The sequence below is a fragment of the Phymastichus coffea genome, unplaced genomic scaffold, assembly GCF_024137745.1.
Source record: "Phymastichus coffea isolate CEN01 unplaced genomic scaffold, Cenicafe_Pcof_1.1 PCOF00040, whole genome shotgun sequence".
Taxonomy (NCBI): Eukaryota; Metazoa; Arthropoda; class Insecta; order Hymenoptera; family Eulophidae; genus Phymastichus; species Phymastichus coffea.
The window spans coordinates 1,108,095-1,132,011 of NW_026706851.1; the positions used below are offsets into that span (position 1 = coordinate 1,108,095).

The 23,917-nt window shown below is 49.0% G+C and overlaps 1 protein-coding gene and 1 non-coding gene across 2 annotated transcripts in view; both read right to left on the reverse strand.

Annotated features, from left to right (window-relative positions):
- LOC131664056 (polypeptide N-acetylgalactosaminyltransferase 2) overlaps window positions 1–23,917 on the reverse strand; it is a 67,349-nt gene that overhangs the window by 3,351 nt on the left and 40,081 nt on the right. Inside the window, exons 2-7 of the mRNA XM_058934910.1 lie at window positions 14,638–14,807; window positions 14,011–14,130; window positions 4,728–4,826; window positions 3,793–3,860; window positions 3,279–3,530; window positions 84–299 (exon numbers count right to left, since the gene is read on the reverse strand). Of these exons, the coding sequence (XP_058790893.1) occupies window positions 84–299; window positions 3,279–3,530; window positions 3,793–3,860; window positions 4,728–4,826; window positions 14,011–14,130; window positions 14,638–14,807 (925 nt within the window). The remainder of the gene's footprint in view (window positions 1–83; window positions 300–3,278; window positions 3,531–3,792; window positions 3,861–4,727; window positions 4,827–14,010; window positions 14,131–14,637; window positions 14,808–23,917) is intronic.
- On the reverse strand, window positions 510–671 carry LOC131664143 (U1 spliceosomal RNA). Its single transcript, XR_009301918.1, has one exon. It is a non-coding gene; the product is annotated as a U1 spliceosomal RNA (small nuclear RNA).

Here is a 23,917-nt window from a genome sequence, read left to right on the forward strand (position 1 = left end):
ATTCCATCCTTGTCCGCGTCCACGTATGATCCCACCGGCAGTTTTTTTTCGCCGGCTTTGCCTTTACAAATTTGCAAAATTACCCAAGTTTTCTCCGCCCCACACGTCCATTTGCGTGTCGTATTTGCCCAGCTGTTCAAAGTACGCCTTGTTTATAACAAACAGTCCGCCTGCTATCATGGGCGTCCTAATGGCCTGTGTCGGATCCTTTTGCCGCGTCTGACGCTCGGCTTGACTCAAATACTCCCATTTAAAGACTAGACTCCAGTCAAATCCACCTCTTAAATCCGCTGAGGCACCTGTGAAAATATCAAATCCCTTTCAATCCTACATTCTTTATCCTCCTTTCCAGTCTAGCGTGTACTTTTTTCTCGACCGACCTACTATACTCTCTCTATGTTCACATTCAAAATTAAGCATTGCGATAAAAAAACCAGCGCCAACTTAAGACTGATTTTAGTTTTTGCCGTCATCGGCAATATTAATAATTTATTGTTCGATTAATTTATTCGGGATAGCGCGAACGCAGTCCCGGCTAACAAAAATTATACGCCCGAGATATCCACATTAGGGATATTCGCAAGGGTCAGCTCAACCGTAGTGCAATGGAAGAGCCTCGCCCTGGAGGAACCGCCTTGGTGATCACGGTAACCTCTGCGCCAGGTAAGTATGCTTGCAGCTCGTTCGGCAGCACATTTAACGCTTCGACTTTGCTATTTCTCTTACGGGTTGTCCAAGTTACACGCGCGACCGAGTCACGAGCCATCTTGCGGACGAATGGCACAACTAGCGAGACGAGCGTCCGCAAAAGCTTACGCTTGAGTGGCGATCATTTTTCATGTTACGCGCTGTCCAAAACTTTCGCTCGTGTTGCACGTTACGCGCGTCAGACTCATTTAAAATTATTACGACCTTTCCCTGATGCCTGACCTACACGCACAAGATAGTCTTAGTTTAGCTTTCAAACTCAAAGTCACATTATTTCTAATATTTTTAATTAACAATCAATATTAAACTATAGGTTAGATACAAATTTTTCTGCGGTTATTCGTACCAAACATAATTTTTCGACACACCGTGCTATTCTAACTTTGCTTAATAAAGTATAATTAACTGTTAGAAAGTTAATGTAAGACTAATTTAAAGTCTACGTATAAACAAGGCTTTACAGAGACTTCCAAAAATTTATTCGTGCAAATATTGAATAGAAAACCTTTAGGCCATTACATGTATATATTTTGCTGGTACGTGTATTTATCAAATGCAAAACAATTGGATCCTTAATATGTCAGTATCATTCATTTTACGTTTTCAGCGTTTTTAACTATTTTCTATCGTTCATATTATTAACAAATACGCTAGACCTTTGAAAATGTTTTGTTTTATTTTAATTCAAAATAAAATTAATTTTGTGATTGGTTTATGTGAGAAAAGGGAGCTAATTTTTTTTTTAAATTAAATTATACATTCATACATTCGTGTTATACGATATCGCAGAAATGCGAGATATATATTTCAATAGTCAATTCAATTTATTAAGTATTGATGTGTACATTGAAAATATTGATTGACAATATATTGTTTGTTACTTGAGCTCATCTATACAATTACCCAGCACCGCGCCAACATTTATCCGTATAAAATATTTTACGATGGGCAGGAAAGTTGAACAAGAATTTTCATTATTTGCCCAAAAAATAGAGATTTTTTTATCCTAATTGACACTGTAGTTGATCGGTCTAGGCAAATAAGGAAAGAAACAATTTTTGCAAAATTAAGATAAAACTATGACAGGCGAAAACAGCAAACAAAGTAAAAATCTGATTTTTTATTAAAATCCTTAAAAATTAATAATTCATTGATTCATGCAGTCACATATTTATAAATTTTTAGAAAATCAAGAACTTCACTTGTAAGCTTAGTGAGGAATTTTTGTCATATGAAACACCTCAACGGAATAAATTCAAAATAATTATTTCCAACCTGAATTATTACTTTTTAGCTATTCGACCGATTCGAAACTATTATACTCTCTTAATGCTTAAAAAAAAAAAAAAAAAAACTAAAATTGTCCTAATTAATAGAGGGGGAAAAAATAAAGCAGAGAATTACAGACCTATTTTATTTATTTCTAATATAGGAAAGATATTTGAAAGACTCATAAATAGAATAGAATGAATAATTTTAAGGATAACAATATGACATTATCTGATAACCAATCGGGCTTTAAAAAGAATATTGGAACAAAAAATGCATTAAAAATGTTAAGTACTATTATAAGTAAAAATGTAGATAAGAGTGTTCTAACGACCGTAGCTTATTTGAATAGGTGAATCATAATATCTTACTGCAAAAATTGTAGATATGGAATAAAAGGTAATATAAAGAGTTAGATAAAATGATGAAATTAGTAGCTATCAAATCACAGAGTACAATAATGGGACCATTTTTGTTTATAATATACTCGTATGTTAATGACTTGTTTGAAATCGAATGAATGTTATTTAGCATACGACTGTGATAATAAAAGTTAGGATATTGCTAAATAATATGGATACATTATTTGAATATGTAGCTGACAGGTTAAATATCAATAAATTATCGTTGAATATTGATAAAATATTCAATATGATATTATTGATAGCTATGTATTCAATTAACATCTTATGTATCTTTTGTGATTGCAAGTGCCGACTAAAGGAATGCAAATGGAATTTTTTATTCTTCTTCAATGTTGAGAATAAAATTAATACGTATGCATTAGCAGAGTTGATACTAATAAGTATCTTGGAGTAATATTTAATTATAATTTTAAATGATCCATGCCTATAAAATACATTGTTAAGAGAATTAAATACTTCATATTTAATTTTTATAAATCAGCAAAAACGCTGCAACAAATATACGTATCATGCATACTTTTGTGGAATTATGAATTATGGAATTCGGGTATGGAGAGGTACTGGAACATGCATTTTCTACCCACTTCCAAATTTACAAAATAAACTACTAAAAATAATTAGTAGAAAGACATTTATAAAGGAAAATTATCCACTGCGAATGGTTAAAAATAATGTACTAGAATTCTTAACTTATGATTACGATAAACTAAGTACAAAATATAACTCATCATACTATTCATGCGCCTACAGCATTAGAATCTTGAAGTTGGCTCAATCAATGCAATGAATAAAAAAAAAAAAAAAAATAAGAAAAGAATAGTATGGGCGGACGCGCTAAATAACGCTCGTATATACATAGATTACATATTGACTCACCGATGTACTGGAAATTATCCATGCTAATGACATCGATAACAGGGCAAACGACTCTGGTCGAATCCTCGGCGACGCGCTCGAGAAGCGGCTCCAACCAATCAGTATTACATTCACAGTGCGAATCAAGGAAAGTGAGCACATCTGCAGTCGCCGCGTCCGCTCCTCTGACCCTGGATCTCATCAAACCCTCGCGTTTCTCGTTCCTAATCACGCGCACTTTGTGAATTCTCGACAGCTCCTCGCCATCCTCAGCTGAAATTGACGTTTGATCGATTAGGCAACGCTCTGTTGACACTTGCCTTGCACTCATTATCAATATTAACGACAACGTTATCTTTCCCCTTTCCCATCGGAATAATATTTTTCTGATGGCACTCATTAATATTATCATGGCAAGTCGTTGAAATGTTGATTTTCAAGCCGTTCGATTAAAGTTTCCGGATCGGAAGAAGCTTAGGCGGAAATTTGTCGTAGCATTGTTAAGTATCAGGTGATGAGATGTAGAAATACTCACGATGATCGCTAAAATCGTCTACCAAGATGATTTCTTTGATTAGATGCTCCGGGCTCCTGTTGAGTACGCTGAAAATAAATGAGAGGCTCGTGGTATGTTCTTGTCTTTTTCAAATGATTGGATTATCAGCGTAGAAAGAACTCGACAAATGCGCGGACGATCGTTGGGTAACGCGTGCGTTGAATAGGAAGCGCGAGTGCAGAGGCTAAGTCACAAGAAGGCGAACTTTCTAACGCGTGCACGAATCGAAGAAAGTGACAGGATGAGTATGAGCTTTCGAATGCAATCTGCGGCGCTGCTGGCGTTGGATCGCAATAGGCGCTACAACGCGAGCTTCTCAACCATTCGAGAGGCATTACTTGCATTATCGATATCAGCGAAGCACTTTCTAACGTTGAACGCGGAGAAGGGGTCCGATCGATGAGAAAGTGCGGCCTGACGAGAAGATGATCCGTAGGTAGACGCACGGTGGGCTCGGCAAAGCGTTGCCCTGTGCACGCGCGTGCAGGGTCCACCAGTCGTAACGGAGGCGGCGGATGAGCGGCCCACTGCTGGAATTGGATTGGAATTGGCCATCTCCTCGGACGAAGGAATGGCGATTAGAAAATTCCTTTGGTTGCCCATCCAAGAGTACGCGGCTGATTTGCTGATTTCTCGCTTCGGTGGCCCTCCAGGGCTTCGCCCCGATTTGGCTTTTTCACATTGGGCTCTATCGTCGACCGAACCGTCTATATACCGCATATACTTGTACGCGCGTGCGCCGACGTGAAGGACTCTCCCGTCGCGCAATTAATCATCGCTCTACGAGGCTGGACATTGAATCGGAGCCACTGAATGGTGGCCAGCGGCAAGTGGAGCAAGCAGTTGCCACGATAATCAAACGTTTGGATCTGACAGCCGCGTATGAAAAAAAAAAAAACGACGAGTTATCTCACCTGACAACCGTTCGCAAGAGGGTCGAACGAGCTTCGTTATGAAAAGTAATTATCACGGAAGTCGGCGGAAGGTCCTGCTCCCATTTCTTCAGTCGGCACCTGCAATCGTAAAAAATACAAAAGATGTTAATTAATTTGATAGCTCCTCGACGAGGAGAACTTTTTAATGCGCTTCGCGAGTTAATTCATTTTTACACGCGCGAGCGCCCGCTGTACATATATAGCTATACCGCGAACGAGCGGAAAACAGTTTGCACGCTTATTCACGAGTCCGCCAGAGCGCGACGCTTTTGCAATCTGCAACGAATCGGCAGCCCATTTATCTCGCGAGCATAGCCGTCGAGCATCTGCCTTGATTCTCAGCGTCGGATCTCAGCGTCGTCCCCAAATATCCCGTAACCGACTGGACTTGCGAGCGCTTGCTCGTCGTTGCTGCCAGTTGCCGTAGCGAGTGCACCGGCTTGGAGTACGAGTTCAGTGGCGAAGCAGCCTGGCGCGCGAAAAATGCAGCGAGCGCAGAAGACTGTCGGAAGGCTCGGCAAAGGTATCGTCAAACGAGCAACGCTTGCACGCGAGACACGCAGCCGCGAATATCCAGCCGCGGGCAAGCTGGAGTCGGTCGACCGATCGCGCTGTTACCTCAGCCGCTTCGGGACTGCTAGCTGCAGCAGAGGCAAAACTGGCTTCTCCGACAATCCTCGGCAAGCAGCCCGCGGTGCGCCGCCTCGTGACCAGCTGCGGTCTTCGACGGCATCCGGCAAAGTTGGCAAGCTCATCGGGGAACCACTGGTGACGCACGCGGGGACACAACGAGGACGCAACGAAGGAACGACACCGTCGTCGATTCGGCGATTCCATCGGCTCGAAATTTACCGGCAGAGCGGGCCGCCAGCGCTAGTCCAACGGTCCGACTCGCGCTGCGCCTTACCTGGCGCGCCGCTCTTATCGCGCCAGCGTTACTGCTCGGCTTTCGGTAATTTCCCGAGCGGAGCCCTGGCACTTCTCTCCGCGCGACACTAAAAAACCAAGAGCTGGCTGCCGCCGAAGGGGCGTAAATAATGCAGCAAGCAGGCCGCGCGGCTTTGCGATCGTTGGACGCACGACGAACGCATAGGTAAACGCTCGCGCGGAGTCGGCGCGGAGCCGGCGTGGAGCTTTGGAGCTTTTACGGCCAGGATCGAGGCAGAACGCCGGGGCGAGCTCTCGAAGCTGATTAATAATTGGGCGACAAGTGGTGCGCGCGGGGCCGCGGTAAAAGGCTGCTCGCTCGCTCGGATGCGCGCACCTGTTGGCCTTAATGCCGGCGCTGCCTCTGCCACTCCAATTTTCATAAAGCTCCCGCCGTAATCCAATACGTCGCGGTGCATTAGGGCCGGTGCTCCGTTCTGTTTCGGGCATGCATCGCCTTTTCATTAGGATCCCTCCCTTTTCGCTTCTCACGCCCCAGTCGCGCTCTAGCACGGACTGTCTCTCCGCCGCTCGCCGGTAAGCAGAGGCTGGCAGGTGCACGCGCGCGCACCAGAGTGCAGATCACGGGGCACGCAGAGGCCATTCGTTGGCCGGGACGCGCGTTCGCGCTAAGTTCGGTAATAGGGGAGCGGCCGAATCGAAAGTCGAGGCAGAAATGGACTGCGCGGAATGGCCGCGGAATTGCGAGACGACGCGACGCATATAATCGCGCGTACAAAGTAGACCTGGCACAGCGAAATGCGAATGCGAGTGCACTCGTGCGCGCGCGCACGCCGAGATAGGCCAACTTACGAGGCTAATTGCAAACTGCGCCGCCTCTGTCTCCCCCTCTCCGGCAGAGCGCTCGGCGGTGCCGTCGGCGCGCCTTGCTCGGTTCGCCCCTCTCGTCCTTATCGTTCCGATTGTCTTGGGCGCGCGATAAAGTGCAATCGCGCGATCGAAAGCGGAGAAGACCAGTGGCAGGGTTTGCGCGCGGGCGATAGATTACGAATGTTCGCAGCGCGCAGCAGCCACGGAGGCGAGAGAAGGGACACCGGGAGCGCGCAGCCTTGCGACCAGAGCGAGCTAATTAATCTGGCGCGCGTGTGTGTACGCGCGCGCAGAAGCAGGGGGACAGCGAAAGAAATCATTACGTTTGGAGGGCGAGCGTTGGGCCGCGCCGTGCTCGTAAAAGCCGGCCATTAATTGCGGGCCAAGCGAGCAGCTCGAGACGACAATAAAGCGAGAGCCCGGCCGAGACGGAAAAGACTCCGTACGAGTCGGCCAAATAAAAAGCGCACGCGTGGCCCCGCAACGTTAAGCCCCCGAACGGTGCCTTCTCCGCGCGGCGTCGTCCTGCAGTTGCGTCGATGGCCGACGCCCGGACGCGCCGGCTCGTAGCTAATAAGTCATCGATGAGCCGCGGGCCCGGGCATTTTTCGGCAGCCGGGTACGCGCAACGGCGAGAGCGTCATGCCCGGGAAAACAAAGGATAGCGGTGCGGCTGCGCTGGCCGCTAGGTTAAGTAGCCTCGACGGCAAACGTAGCGGCCCCCGCGAGTTATGGCCAAGGCGCTCCGCTCTTAGCATTCATGAGGCGAGGCCCATCGCTCTCCCCCTCTCTCTCTCTCTCTCTCCCTCGGTAGCTCGCCTAAGCCTTCCGTGCTACAGTCGAACTTTTGCTATTTCTCATCTCTCGTCGCGTACTCGCTCGGCCGGGCTAGCTGCGCTTTAAATTATCCCGCGGCGCGTCTTCCGTCTCCCCCTACTCCCCCCTGTTTGCCTTTCCAATTCTACTTTGCCGCTCTGCTCTTTGGCGAGCCCTCCCCCTCCGCGGGCCGACCGCCTGTTTTTGCAAGCCGAGTCAAAAGTGCGCGCCTTCCTGCCTTTTCACGGACACTTGCCGCCGAGTTTGACGCGTCCGACACCGAACGATCCATTCCTCCTCGACTGCAGTGCAATCAACGCCGGTGAATTTCCAAACTCCAATATTGCCGTGGGCGCGCATATTGCCTGGCTTTTTTCCTCTGTATTCTGCATCGTTACGTTTTCCCCGCACGCTGTACGTGCCTCCGTTTTTTCCCAGCTTCCGATATTCGCGTGTCTCGAAAGCACGGGAACAGATGTTTATAGCGATGATTCTCCGCCGAATAAAAGGAGCCGCGCGCACGTCGCTTAGCGTTTTCTGCACTCGCCCGCAAAACCGAATATGCGCTCGGTTGTGCAGCGGCAACATCGAGGCAATATTGTTCGACTCGATCAAAATTACAATTCTCATGCTGCACATTTATCGTCGATTCGTCGAAAGACCAGCTGGCAACCCAACACTCTTTGCCAGTCGTGTGCGAGACTCGCAACATTGCTATGAAAATGCATATTCAATCGAGACAACAATTCGTGACATTCTGTACTGGTTAATTTTTAATTGAATGCTTTGCAAATGAAGCGCGCGATTCAGCAGAAATGTACGTCGCTCTAATTACAGTCAGCTGATATCGCTCGTCTATTTTCCGGATAATTTCGCGAATTTGAGGAAAACGGCTACGCGTCAGCTAACGTCAGCTTTTGAACGACCGGTTGTAGAGAGACAGAGAGAGATTGCAGATTTCACTCGATACGGAGCTGCGGACACAAAGCACGCGTACAATGCCACGAAAGAAAGCACGTTAAGGCGCGCGGCTAATGGAATTAGCAAAGCTTTGAGAGCGCAAGCGCGCCGGCACGAGCAAATAGAACAATAGCCGCGAACGCATTGTAGCGCGCAGCGACACAAAGAAGCGAGGCGAGCATTAGAGTAGGCGAAAATTTGGGAGCAAACGTGCAGTGTGTTGCGCGCTTGGACAAAGCGATGCCCCGGGACGAGCAGCTGGACAGGTGCGACGGTGGCTACGCCTGGTAAAGAAGACGACGCGGCAGGCATACGTCGAACACGGTGTGAATGCGGGAAGGAAGGAGAAGACCGAGGGGACTCGAAAAGCAGAAAACCAGTCGCGGATTTACGGATTTACGAGGCGCGAATTTGCGGCGTTTCGCGTCGCCGACCGCCGATGCATAATGTACGGAGCCGCTGCTCGGACGCCTCGACGCCGCGGCGGCGAATTAAAAAGCCGGAATCGAAGGAGCCGTCTCGGGGCACCGACGAACGCCAGCGCGGCGGTGAACAGCCGTTTCTCGCAGTTTGCCGATAAAGCGCCGATAATGCCTGGGCCGCCGCGCAGTTTGTGCGTTTCGGCGCTTGATTCCCCCGCCGAGCTGCTATTTCCCGAGCATAAAGCCGCGCTCGCATTCGACAGCCAGCCGGCTGGCGGTAATGCCCGACCGAGCGCAAAATTGAGTATCGCGCCGCGGGATAAGTCTCGCATTATCTCGTCCTGCCGGCTTGTGCCCGCCTATCGATTATCCATCGACGGCGCGCGCTCGGCGAAAAGGGCATAATGCCGCGGGCTTTCCCCGCGATATTTCGTTTCTTCGGCGGATCGCGGGGACGCGGGGTCCGCCTATGCTTGGCGCGCTCGCGGCGACAGCCGCTGAAACCTTAAATCCGTCGCGACCGTCGACCGCGCGCGCGCCAAGCCGAACGGCAATTTCGAAATATTGACGCGCCCCGAAAAAACCTTTCGGCGACTGTAAAGCAAACGAGCAGCGCCACGTTACGCGAACCGCAGTGAAACCGTTTGCCCGCGCGCCAGCCAACCGCCCGGATTTCTCGCCCGTCAAATTATTCCGCCAGAAATGTCATATTCCTCCCGTTTCCTGTCGTTCGTTCGCTCGCTCGTTCGCAATGTTTATAAGCCCCTCTGCCGTTCTGCCCTTTTAACGCGTTCCCCTGGCTTGCTTATCTTCGAACCTGTTTCTTACTTCCGAGGCGCCGATCGTTGCTGCAAATTCATCTTAAAAGTCTCGTCGTTGACCAATCTTTTCAATTATGCCTAGCAGACTGAAGCGAGAAGGAATCGCAAGAGAAGGCGGCCAAATTTCACATAAGTTTTCTGCGAAGACGTCCCCTTCGCCGTTCACGTTTTCCGAATGAGCTCTCGTAATTTCCCATGCACCCCGCAACGGCATTCGCTTTCAATGATTCTCCACTTGCCATTTCCTCAAAAATTTACTGCCTTATTATTATATCTTTATTCGATATTTTTCGCGTTATCCTTTCCAGCCATTTTTGTACTTTCACATTTCAAATAAATTTCGAGATGTTTCTTTGTTTTCACTTTTCCAGAAGTTAGTGTCTTTCATTACGCGGCCCATCATCTTTACGTTTTCTCGTCTGCTTTCTCTCTCACTCCCCCCCCCCCCCCTCTCTCTTTCTTCGCGCTCCTTCGTCCAAGTTACTCCTGCGGACTCTCTTTGCTTTTTCCCGCTTCTCATGGAAAATCCTTTTTCATATCCTCTTTCCAAGAGCCCAAGGGCTTTGCAGCAGCAACATCAAAATTACATTTTCAAACGTAATATTTGAAGTGCCATCTTGGCTACAGTGCTCCTGAAAAGCCGAGAAAAATTTTTAAATTCAATCAATTTGTAATACTAAGAATTGATGATTTGATGCAATTACTTGGCCTTTGATATCTCGGAAAGCACGATAATTGCAATTTTTACAGTGTTTCGTTTGGAAATTGAATTGTGTAAGCGGAGAAATCAAGTAGTCGATGTCTTTACCTTTGTTTGATGAAAAAATGTTCAGAAAGCATTCGCAATAAAGTAATATAAATTAATTGTTCTGGTTCACGCTGGTTCCAATTTTGAACGGTTATAAGTTTGGACAAAAGCGTTTCACCGTGTCTAATAAAAATATCGTACGTCGGCGTCAGTTATTCAGGACGATGTCAATAACATTATTATTTTTCAATATCAATTTACCGAATGTTTCGTATGTTTACGTAATTACGTTATCGGAGAATTCCTTGCTTGTAAATTTTTTACAATTTTCATAGCTACTATTCAATCATTTTATTTTTTAATGGGCTTTTTACGCAGCTCAGTATGACAATGTTATCTCATTGAGAACTTCTGAGTTATAAAAATTATCAAGTATGAACTACAAGTATTTACAAAGGAACGAGTCAATTAAATAAAATGATGGAAGTAGTAGGTTTACTATTAACGAATAGAATTATTAGTTTTATAAGTAAATTCCAAAATAAAATATACCTCGCAGGGTCCCAAAAAAATGTCAAGTTTTTTATTTCAATGCTATGGCATTTTCAGTAACTTTTAACTTCTAGCGCTTTTTATATAGGTCTCATCGTATTTTTCGTAAAAAATATATTGCAAACACATAGCACAAATTTTGAAAATAACGCTGGGCTACTCTGGGATTTGAAATGAACTTGTGTACTGGTAGTCACTTGATATAATACATGCTTTCGATAAATTTTTCGATGTAAAATACGTTGATGCTGTTGGGTTTATCATGAGATTTACCTAGAAAGAGCTAGAAGCAAAACTCGGGATTTTCCAGTGCTTTTGCGCTGACTCTTTTTAGTGGTTTAGTCCTTCTAACGTTTTTTAAAGTAGAACTGGTGATAAAGCCAACAGTACCATCATATTCTTGATAAAAATAATAAATAGATAAATAAATAAAAATAAATGGAAAACGTGTATCGTGGAAACAATTTTTGATATCCCCCAAATGTAGGTAATGAATACAAAATATCCCAGGTCCGTCAGTCCAAGGACAATTCAATATATTTTTCAAATCTTTTCATATATATATTTACGACGTATTTCTGCGGAGAATGTGATGGTGCTGTTGTTGGAACGATCGGATTCGTATTAAAAGTGCTATTGATACGACAGATCCTGCGAACTTTTATAATGGGCGTGAGCATTTTACGAGAAGCAGTAGAGTTGAAAATAAAGGCAATGCAAGTATTTTACAGAAAAAACTAAAAATTATAACTTCGGCTTATTAAACATAATCTAACTTCCATGCAATCTAAATTTGCTCAAGTTGGCATAGCTGCGCTTCGAACCGGGATTATCCGTTGCACTGCAATGTAAAAGTTTTAAACTGGCGCTGAACTTTATTCCGCTGTAAATACTTGCCTCAAAAAAAGTTTTGAGCTCTGAAATTAACTCGCGAAAATCAAGCTAGATGGTATATACCACGCGAAGGGTAAATAAAGACGCCGAGTTTGATTTCACGATGAGAATTGTTCTGGGGAGAAAAAGTGCACAAGCCGCGGAAAGAATGCTGAAACAATTGGTCCGGTTCTATTGTTGGAGCGAAAATGCCATTGGCATTACTTGAAATTTCACTTGAAAGAAAAATCGATGGGCCACGCGAGGTTGCAATCGCCACAACGGATTGCGAGTGCGAAGAGCGCCAGTCAACAAGGACGTATTTATCCAGCCGCGTAATCGCTTGCAAAAGAGACGAGAAAGGGAGTGCGCGAGCAGCGGCGCCAAGGGAACGCGAGAGCGCTGACGCTTTTGTCAGGCGGACGATTGGCAGTGGAGGAGGCAACGCAAGTCAGAGACGCGGATGAAAAACGGCCGGGACGGCCGCGGAAAGCGAATCCGGGGAAAACGCTTGCGAGGAGGCAGAAGCTTAAGCGAGCGAGGAGCCGCAATCTGGCGATGCAAATGGAAAGGCAAACAACTTAGACGGAATGCAAACACAATTAGCGTCGAGCGTCGAGCGACGAGCGACGAGCGACGAGCGGCAAGCGCTTACTTTTCAAAGGCAGCAAGCAGATTCGGGCGCGTTTGGTATGCACGAGCTAGACAGAGCACTGTATTTTGCGAGCTTCGTCCTCTTGCCCGTGAGCCGCGCGGCGCTTCAAGATTTTCATCGCACGCTATTCCTGCGCCATCGAAAAACGCCAGCGCGCCACAGCGCTACGGGAAGCGCGCACACGGCTCGCGACCTTTAGTAACTTTCTTCGATGGTATCAAGCCAGAGAAGCAGAGAAGCTGCCGCGCGAGTAAAATATCGCTGGTTTTCCTGTAGAAGAACTGTTTACGAGCGCGGTATTAATTACCTGCAGTTGCTGACGTTAACAACTGCCGTTACAACTTGCGGCTACTATTGTGCGACTTTTCGAGCGTACCACGGCCATCAAAGCAGGCGGAAATTCTCATTCTTTTTTACTTTGTCGAAAGTTCAACAACATCCTGTTCCTCGATCGGCTCTACTCCTCCACATTAGTCCGTTGCTGCAATTGTACATTTGTCATTCAATGGGAAAGCTCTTCTGTTTTGAAAGCGCAATGGACCTGATCAAAATTGCAGAAGCGAGAAAGCTTTCGGCCAAATTGGAGAAAGACAAAATACCTTTAGTGGTGGATAATCGAATTCTACGCGAGGGTAGCTAGTGCAGGCAGGCAATTGCCCAGGCTAATGAATCGCATTCATTAGTTCCACCGGAAAGCTCATACAGAATGAATTTTATTGGCTTTAAAGATTTGGAGCTTCCAGATTTTTCCTTCAATTTTGTACGTTTCCGAGATTAATGGCGCTACGCATTAGACGCGCCTGTAGTCGTCGAGGCGACGTTTAATAGCTCATTTTAATAAATAAATGCGTTTGCTCATCGCACATCCGCATCGAGCATCCGCCGTGTGTGTGGTTTTATCGAGAAACGAACAGAAGCAAACTCATTCCCCAATGGATGTTCAATTTGCACAGTGAATCATGAGAAAATAGAAGGTATCCTTTCACAAAGTTTCCGCCCTTCAAATGAAAACGAGCTTTCTCAAGTCTGCAATAAAGTATAGAGTTTAACGGCGTGTCCCGGAACGAATTCAAGTGCGAAAACAGCTTGCTCGATTCCCCGTTCCAACCCCCTGAAAACGACGACCGTATAAACCTGGCTTTTATCGTCGGTATCGACTCGAGCTTAAATGTGCCTATTGATGTCGGTTCACACAGTACGTAAGCTTCCCTTTTCTGCTTAATATCAACAGCGTTCGACGTTTGTTTAACGGGTAACGTTACTTTTTCAACCGACATTTCCACAACGAAGCAGTCATCCGCGATGCTGTCCGTGGCGCAAAGCCAACCAATTTCCAACGACTATTATTATGATAAGTAAGTGAATCGCGCGCCTGCTGAATTATCACAAAAAGCACTGCAGTCGCACGCGTTCCTTAGCCCACTTCCTCGAGAACAAATAGAGAAAAGTCCGTTTCTATTTCCGTACTCGACTATTTTCATAGCAGAAATGCGAATTATTCGCGAATGAATACCAAAGACACGCAGCGATATTTAGTGGTCGTTTGATCGATCGGTCGCCTTCGCCGAGTGCCGAGTGGACATAATCAGTTAATCCGTTTATCCGTCACATTTCAGAGAATCAAACAATATTCACGATGAATGTGTGCGATACTTACATAGCGCTACGAGTATCGGGAATATCACGATTGCTTGGCAGGCCATCCGAAGCTTCTTGATTAAATTTATTCCTGGCATAAGGATCTTCGCCAGCCCTCAGTCCTCCGCGTGCGATGTACCTGCAATTCGTTTCGTTCATCATTCATTCTTGATCTTTCTTGGCTTCTTCTCAAAGTATACATTTTTAATCGGATTGCCGATCAACGGCAGTTTCACGGAATGCATGAACCAAGGCACATGGATTTTTTAATCTTCTCCCTGGGCAACTTTTTCACGGAACTTTTACTCGAGTTTGCTGATTTCTCTTCTTGTCCGAGTATCTCATAATCTAAGAACGAGATCTTCTCTTTCGTGAAAGCTAGGTTTTCCTTCATTAAAATAGACCTCGGCTAGTAGAAATTTCCCATTGACTTTGAGCCAGTTCGTTTTCAGACGTTTCAAGGTTTTTCATCAGGTTTGCTTGAGAAAGTGCTTACATAGACAGACTTGGCTGGAAGGCTAGACCGAGCCGAAAGTGCAAAAGAATTCACAAAAGAAAGTGCAAAGCCGAGGCGAAAAAATGGCTCAAGGGAAAAGGCAGGTCAGATGCGAAATGGCGGTGAGCGGTTTAGGAACAGCATATTTACCCTTGCTCGTCGAAGTAATTCCAGGTGACTCGGGGATCGGCCGTTGGCACGGACAGAAGTTCCGAGGACACGACAACCGCAGTGGCGTCTGCCTCTGCGAAGCCGCCGGAACTTCCGGCTGAGAGCCCCAGTGATGCCGGCTCCTTCAGTCTCAGCGCTCGGTTCTCGTTCTGCAAGCAAAGACACGTCATCGTTACGACACCTCATCCTCTGCGCTGTCCTCGGTAATCGTGGTTTCAGTGGATCAGGTAAAAGCAGGCGCGTCGATCTCGAGGAGATACGCGAAAAGCTGGTTGCTCCGAGACAGCCCTCGACGCGCGAAAAAACGAGCACGACATAAACGATAAGCGGCGGCGGCGGCAGCGACGAGATAGCAAACGGAACGGCGATTGAATCGAAAGGAGGCCGGGCGACGAGGAAAGTCGGCCGCCGCGAGGGAGCAGGAGCAGCGGCTTCTTTCCGCGATGCAATCGCAAAGTTGGCGGGCCGCGCGCAGCCCATTCCGCGGGATGTAAGGCTACAGCGGCGGTCCGGCAAGGGCGCACAATGCCGCTATCGCGGACGTGGACATCTAGCCTTGCTCGCTCCGTCTGGCGCGCTGATTGCGGAAGCGCTGTCTTCTGCAAATGCAGTCCGGCCGGCCTATCGGAAATTGGCCCTTCTTTGCCACTGCGACCAGTCACCTTTTCCATTTCCAGCGCCCATCTCCGCCTTGTCAGTTTGCCTTCGTCGACGGCCAGCAGCGCGTTCACGCGATATTGCGCGCACGCGGCCACGTGCCGTCTAAACGAGAGAGAGAGAGAGAGAGAGCGGAGGCGCGCTCGCTCAATATTAACGAGTCTAGGCAGGAATGAAGAAAAATGGCCTGACTGCAACGTTAATTCGCCAACCTCTCGCGGTTCCGATCGACCCTTTTACCCCCTCTGGCGAAGGGAGCGTCGCTTCGGCAGTCCAAGAAAATCACAGCGCTCGGAGGAAGATGAGATAGAGAGAGAGAGAGAGAGAGAGAGAGAGAGAGAGAGAGAGAGAGGATAGCCAAGTTATACGGGCGCACTTCAACTGGTTTCGGCTGTTTTCGGCAAAGCTCGACTCGCCTCGAAGATAGCCAAGCTCCGGCGTTATCCCGATTTGACGCTCGACCAGGCTTATCCAACAAATAAAATTTTTCCTTGTTCCCCACTCTCTACTGCTCCCCCGATCCAATTGTTCGTCCCGGTATATTTCACTACTAATCCGCTCCAACTACACATAGTTCAGCAGGGTAGGTTCTTCAGAAGCAGCCAGTATATCTCAAACAATCAACGCACATACGTCTATTTTGGTTATTTCTGATCCTCTCTTTCTCAGGTTCGATAAAGTACGTATGAAAGTCGTTCCTGGACCTTGCGGTCGAGCTAAAAATGCAATCTGCGAATGTTTCGTTAGAGCTTGAGAAGATGGTCGCTGATTATCGCGAGAATAGCACGACCCGGCTAGGCCGAGAAGTCAGTGACAAAGTGACAAATGTGCACTTGCAATTTGTAGCTCGATGCTAAAGAAGCAGCAAGCGGAGGTAAGGAGCCGCTCGTAGGCGAATGGACAAGAGGAGGGGTTCGTTGGGAGAGGGCGTGCGAAAGAGAGAGAGAGAGAGAGAGAGAGAGAGAGAGAGAGAGAGAGAGGGCGAGAGCGGCGGCGCCAGACACTCGGATGGGAAATTAATTGGAGCGGTGGCGCGCGGCCAGCGTCGTTAGTCTGCGGTGCGGGCCAAGTCAGTGGAGCGCGGCAGAGCGGCCGGCATAAGCGGTTCGCGCGGTGGCGGCGCGCTCGAGCTTGGAGAGTCGGCCGCGACGACTGCGGATAGCGCCGTTTGCGCCCCGGAGCGGACGACTGGGCGCATCGCGACTCGGGCACCGCGCTAATCGAGCGCATCGGAAAAATATCGACAACTGTAGCCCCGAGTCGCGCTCGATTGTTATTAATGGTTGGAGCTGGTTTTAGTGGGCCCGCGCGATCTCTCGACGTCGCCACCGCCCGCGCTCTCCACTAATTAATCGGACCAAACTTCCGCGCGGCCGCGAATTTTCGCCGAGAGCTATCAATCTCGCGGAGGTCGGCTGACCGCTGCCAATTGGCGGCGCGGCAGCCCCTGCGGATAGAGCTTCTCGGCTCGAAGATCGCCAAAGAGAAATTGGAAATTGCGAGCAAAGTAGCCGATTGTCATTATCGGCATTTCGGTACTCCCGCGCTAATTAGTTTTTGCTAATTTTCACTCGACTGGCTGGCCGTCGCTGGGCCGTCGCTGGCGCCAAAGTGCTCGCTAATTAAAGCCAAGCATCAATATTGTGCGTCGCGACTGCAATGCAAATAGCACAACTGTTGAGCGCCGTCGCGATTTCGGGGCGAAGGGACTCGCTAGAACGTTTGTTTGCGACAAAGCGAGACGGTGCGGATTAAAAGGCAGATGCACATTATTAAGGTATCAAATGGAAGACGCAGCATTCAAATGCGGAGCAGCGAGGGCGCGCCTGAAATTTCCGATATTCGTGCGAGCACAATGCCCTCGCCTCGCAGGCGCTGCAGGCAGCGGCTGCCCCGCGGCCCCGCGGCTGAGAGAAAGCGCGCCCCGTCTCTCGGCGACGGAGGCGCCTCGGCCGCCCCTCCGTCGTTCAATCTTTCATCAATCCTCTTAATTAAGCGCCGACAAAGACGCTGCCTCGCCGTCTCCGCGGCTTCTCCGGCAGTGCCCCGAGCGCTCCGCCTCCCGTCGCCCGCTCTTGCAGGACAAATTATTGCACGCGCCGAGCCCGCTACGCGGACGTCTTATAGGCACGAGACCGAGCGAAGCTTCCATTCGTTCTCGAGTTAGGCATGTCCGAGCGAACTCTGACTCGTTCTACTGAACGACGGAGAGACGCCAGCCACGCCTGCCTTTCTCCTCTTTCCTCTTGAGCTCGGCTCGACCGTTCGTGCGCTCCTGGCTGCAGTCAGCGCTAATTGCCGGCGAAAAATTGAGTTGGAATCAGCCGGCACGCTGCTGCCGCTGCTGCGAATCGTGGGCAAGCAACGCTTTCGCTCGCCTTTTAAATTGACTTGCTTCGAGATCGCGACCAGTGGGATCAGCGAACGCCAACTTGTTTTGCTGGAAAAGAGTTGCACAAAAGAAATGCCGACGTAATTCATGGTAATTGGCTCGACTTCCAGTGAGCGCGCCGCCGCCGCCGCCGCCGCCGCCGTCGCTCCATATTAAACCAATTCTGATATTTCAATTACAGATTGAAATGCGATAGCTACTTCCATTTACCGTTTGGCCGCTCGCTTCTCCAGCACTTGCCAAAACTTTGTTTAGCGACAGTCCATTGACGAGCAATATGGCTTAAGACTCGATAACGCGCTCAGCCCAAGCGTTCGTATAGGAAAAGACCAACGGGATCGAGTCGACGATCGCTAGGCAATAGCATGCGTCCGCCGAGCGTCAAAAATTGGGAATCGATCTGGCTACAAAGGAGCTCGGGAGGAAATGGAATGTTACAGGCGAGTACAGGTGAAAGCAGCCGGTCGTTGCGCTCGCTCGATGTAAATCGGAAGGGACGCTTGGTTTTTCCGTTGGTTTTCGCGGAGGCCGGTCGTCGGCGGCAGCCAGCGCAGCTACAGGCTGCACGCGAGAGGAAGAGAGCTTTTGCCCAGCGCGTCGCCGATGCGGACTTAACATGGATTTACCGTCGTCGCGGGACGAGACGAGGCTGACCCAGTGGGCTCCCGGCGTCGCAGCTATACCCGAATGCAGCCAGGCAGCAGGCTTGCTTGCTTGCTTGCTCGCGCAGCCAACCAGACCAGCTAACGTCTTCGCCCGGCCACTCGAAACTTACTGACAAACGACTGGAGAGCTTCCAGCTCTAGCCTATCCTCCGAGTGCCTGCCTTCTCGCCAGCACTACTCTGCGCTCTCTTTCTCCGACAACTTTCCTACCGAAAGAATTTAATCCGTTTTTCTTATCCTGGCCAATCCCTCCCCTCGGCCTCTTCGCTCTCTTCGCTCTCTTCGCTCTCTTCGCTCTCTTCGCTCTCTTCGCTATCTTCTTCGCTGCCTCTTTTCTTTCTCCCCCTTGCCTTCTCCCGTGCGAAATCCGACGCGCCACTTTAAGATAGTGGCTAATGTCACGAGTTTCTAACGAGGCAGTTTGTCAGTCGACTGGTACAAATATTTGCCACCGCCTGCTTTACATTGACCGAGCTCCAGTTTTTCAAACAATCAGCCCCAAGCGAAAGCGCATTCGGATGGGCGCAAGCTGCAGAGCTGTACTCGCGTGTCTCGAGCAAAAATAATTGCCACGAGAAAAGGTGGCCTTGAGTGGAGCGCAAGTGGTTCTTGGCGCGTCTCTGCTGGCTGTTTAGCTAAGTGCGTCGTGGAAGCGATCGGATTTCGGACGGAGCACCACCAGTGCCGGCTGACAAAGCTGTACGACGGAATGGAAGTAGCTGGGAAAATTGAACGGCGGGCATGGATCTCGACAAAGAACGCTGCTAAGCTGCTAAAAGCCATCGGCTGATGCGCAGCGCCAGCGCCAGCGACGCAGGCCCGTAGGCGTACGCACGCGCGAGTAAATCAACCGCCGGCTGGCTGTGCCTGGCGGGCGTTCGTTGCACAATGGGCGCACGAGCCGGGGGCCTGGCTGCACTGCATCTGGCTGCCGATTAATTCGCCAAGACGCTGTCGGTCCGTCTGCCTGGCCGCCGATAGTGCACTCGTACGCCGAACGTGGCCCTCTTCCGCCCGCGCCACGTCCCCGTCTAGCAGGCGCGCGCCGTATCGTCGGTTGCCAGCGTCAGCTCCGTCAAAAGAGCTCGCAGCCGCGCTTCGATCGCGCAACTGTATAGCTACTCGCGCCGGCTGAGACTAACGCCCTGATAGACCACGCCGCCGTCGAGTTGCGGCAAGCTCGATCTTGCCACGCGCATACAGCCTGCTGAGTGCACTGACGAGTGGATTCCAGCCCATTGGCGGCGCTCGCTGGCGGCGGCAGCCTATTGCAGTCGCTGAATGGGCGCCGCCGAGGAAGGACCCACTGCCGTCGCTATTCGCACTAGCGGCTTACTACTTTCCTCGCTTATTGCGCGAGCCTGGCTGCTTGCACCCACGTCCACCGAATCTAACGGCGAGTGCCGCGCTAAGGACACTCCGCTAATTAATCGCCTCTCTCGCTCCTCTCTTTCGCTCTCTCGCGCACGCGCTCACAGTTGGACGTTCAACGCCCGTGCAAATTAACATTCCTCCGGCCAGTTTGAAAAAGAAAAAAACCGATGCGCGGATAATTAGCTTTTTTAATCAGCGACGGAGATTCTGCTTAATTAAAGCTGCTTTATGCGCAATGATCCAGTCTGACAACGAGCGAATTGCCAACGAAATTAAAAGAAACGTAGATATACGCGAGTGCCGATAAAAGGTATTAAATCATGAAAATTGACAGGCGGCAACGACAACGAGGAAAGAGCTTGTGAAATTGTCGAGCGCAAATGTGAGGCACGCGAAGAAATAAATAGCAGTCAGTTGGGGCCACGGCCTCGAGGGAAGGATGTTCCGAAAGTTGATATCAACTCGGAAAAGACGGCACGCTACCACTGGTTAATGAGACGTACATAACTTGGAATTTCCTAAGTTTGCATCTGATTCAAAGTTCCTTAGGCTGGGCGACATCTAACAAGTGAATAAGAGTCTCATAATTAGCTAGCAACTTAAAAGCCTCGCTCGCGAATTGCCGCGCGTTCGCTACACGTATAGGCCAGGCCAAAGTTCTCGTTCTTCAGAATGCGCCTGGATGTGCGCCATTGCAGACTGGATTCTGGCGCTTCGAGGGGCCAGCAACTGGAAGCGTGGCGCGGTAGCCGTGGCGCTGCTCCCCCGAGACAAGAACCACGGCAATTCATCGGCTATTCACCAATTGTCCATGGCTCGGCCGACTCTCAGATCAGATTAGCTGGTTTTACGAGGAGCCGTAGCAGTGAACCGGGGCGCCGTCGAATTCGCCGCGATCGCGCCAACGCCAACGCCAACGCAAACGAAAATTGTTTTACCGGTGGCAGGGTGCCGAGTCTTAGTCGGCAGACCGATAAAAAGAGGATTCGCTCGAGGAACAAGCTAAAGCTTTTGCCCATACAAATACAAGATGAGAATAGATGATGCCGGCAATGAGTAGGCGAAAGCGCGTGCGCTAACGCAAATTTATTCGCAAATCAAATGTGCTTTCAGCCAGCGTCAGTGCCGAGCCGCCGCCAAATGTTTCCGCTGTCGTTTATCGCTGGAGGCGTACTATCAATTCCGAGCTGCTTCCGGCTCGGTCACCGAGATACCAAATAAAAACATGCAAAGGCAAATGATTCAATGGGCGCACGCACTTGGCCAGGCAAACTTGCCCGATTCGCTGCATCTCGGCATCCATACGGAACGGCGCTCGCGAGGTACGATCACTGGATGTGGAATATCAGATCGCGTGGATCAGCGCCTGGCTCGCAAATCGAACTGGTCGGCAGAACAGCCTGCGGTTAATTGTCGATGCGCGAACGCCACGCCTGCGCTTGTTCGCGCTTCTTTGGCGCAGCGGCTCGAGCTGAGCGGCGCGAATAACAGGCAGCGTGATATTAAACTGGAGGACTGATTGCGGCGAGGAGAGCTCGCAAGTTTCAAATGAAATTAATGCAAGCATCGCTACCGCGGCGCCGGATAATTCAGCGGCCGTTTAATTAACGCGCCGAACGAGGCCACGGCGAGAGGAGGACGTGCCGCCGCACGACCTAACATTCCCGCGAGACACGGCATAGCTGCGAGTTTTTGCAAAAGAATGGAGACGCCAGAATTCCAGCCGACCCCCCCCCCCCCCCTCCCCCCACACTCTCTCTCTCCGCGCTGTCAGCTCTCGCCGGCACGAATAGTCAATGCGCGCGGACCCGTCGGCTTCCAGACAAAGGAAAAATTCGCAAAAATTCCTGCTAGCTGACTGGCCGAATTTCCTAGCTGGCACGCTAGCCGTAGCCGCGGTTAAAATGCACACTGCTAAATAATCCTGCGATATGTTCACGCGGTTGCAGGCTCTGTCGCGCGACGTCGGCTTTCGAATCGATCTTTCCTTGCACCAATGGGCAGAATCGCCTGAGAATTTGGGCGAAGCAGGCGCGTTCCAGCATCGATGCAGATCGCACGGAGCCAAGTCCCTTGCCGTTCGCACTCGATGGAAGCGCGGCAGCGGCCGCAAAGACCAAACGTGATAAATGGACCACTCGATATTGGGGTAGTGACCAGAGGCACTCGGCGAAAACACCTGGCGAGAACGACGAGCTTTGGACTCGGCGCGAGCAGAGGTGTCGCCTTTCCATCCGAAAGCTCAAACGAGCCTTCGGGCCGTTCGCAGGATGCGAGAGCGAGTCATCGAATAAAAGCAGAGCGCTGGAATTGGCGATAATGTCGCTTCGACGCTCGAGCCTCCGTCGAGCGCTGAAAAACAGCCCGGGCGCCACTGCAACACTGAAAATGCTTTAAGCGTGCCGTCGCTGGGCGCCGCCAGACGATGTGTTTTTTTCCTGCCGCCGCTCTAATTGAAAACCACTGTGCAGCCGTTGTTGCTGCGCTCTCGGGCAGCTTCCTTTCCGTTGCACGGCACAGCCGAGCAGCCAAACAAAAGCATTATCCCCGTGACGTTGTCTCTTTATTCCAGTGGCGAATCAGATATAAGCGCACAAACGATCTTGTTGACAATGTGAAATAACGCGACTGCGAATTTAACGCACGGCCCGGCCAAATAGAATTTCGTAGAAAACCAGCGGGATTAACGAAGTTGATGAAACGCTGCAATTAGCGCTGCAGTTGGAGGATGGGCGGTCTCATCAAGCGAGTTTTGTTGCTTTCATTCGGTTAAGGCTGTTCCAGCCTGTTTTACTGCTCGGGCATCAGGCTGGAGCCAATCAAGAGAGACAAAATTAGCTGTTTGGTGAAAAAAAGAGAGGAGAAGAAGAGCAAGGATCGATGAAACCCATCAAGAGATCGTTAGACCAATCTAAAGAAGTACTCTACATAAAATCTTACCCGAGATTCCGCATGCAGTTTCACAAGTTAGACAAAACCACGTCTTTCCATTCTTCGAGCCACGGTATGCAGTTTACATGAAAAAGTGTCAGATATTCGCGAACAATTGATGAAGCTACTATTTCAACCGTCGCGCCATTATTTCCGTTCGTTAGTTGTCGTCAAAAGTACGAAGCTACCCCAAAATGAAAAAAATATATAGAAAATCCTAGCGCGTGGGACAGGACCGGCTGAGATCCTCCTGCCTCGGTTTTCGGCTTATCAATAAAAAAAAAGGACTAAATGTTTGAAAACGCAACAACGTTTTAAAAGAAAAATTCAACCATTTAACTTTCTAATGCCGCTGAATTGATTTATTCACTATTATAATTACAAGGATTGCGATGAAAGAAAAAAACCAATTCGACTTCTATTAATCCAGTTGTCCGAATGTTGAAATTAGAAGATTTATGCAATGTATAGGTAATCCTCAGATCTATTTGCCTATGACGAAAAGAACGCGTTGACTATTTTAAAATACTTTTCTAACTCGGCCCTAATAAAAAATCAGAATTGACAGAGTCTTCTTGAAAGTCAATAGCTTGTCAATAAAAGCAATGGCAACCAGGTACTTTGGGTATCTATTAGTAAGCTAATAAGACTATCGCAGCAGCCGATCGACAGATTGCATTTACAAGGCATCGATTTTTGAAAATCACATTGAAAGCTGTTTTCCATTAAGAATAAAAATTGAAAAGAATTGTCGTTGCAATAAATATCGGATATGTTAGGAATGGCCATTTTCGGGATTTAGCGGTACTTTTGACAATAACTAATGAACGAAAATAACGGCCCAACGGGTCAAATTCTAGCCGTTATCCGAGAGGTTTTCATGAAAAATGCAACGCGCGTACTGGAGAGTGAAAAAACGCGGTTATGGCAATTTGGAGCCTTCGTAAGAAAACCGACGATGGGAAATCTGGAGAGGCGCGATTACAAAGGCGATGCCGATGCGTTTGGGTTGCAACGAATAATGGGTCAGGCCAGTCGTACTTTACTAAGCCAAAGGTAGCTTGCCGATAAAAATGAGTCTGGAAGTGGAAGAGCTCGGGCTAAGCTCCCCTTTTATTTTCCGGCTGCTTCCTCCTTATCCTTGCCGGGCCGAACAAAGGAGTTAAGGAGCCGCGATGTGGCCGCCGCCTCCCCCAGCGCGGGCGCTATCATCATCCGCCGATTCCTTCGTCTTTGACCA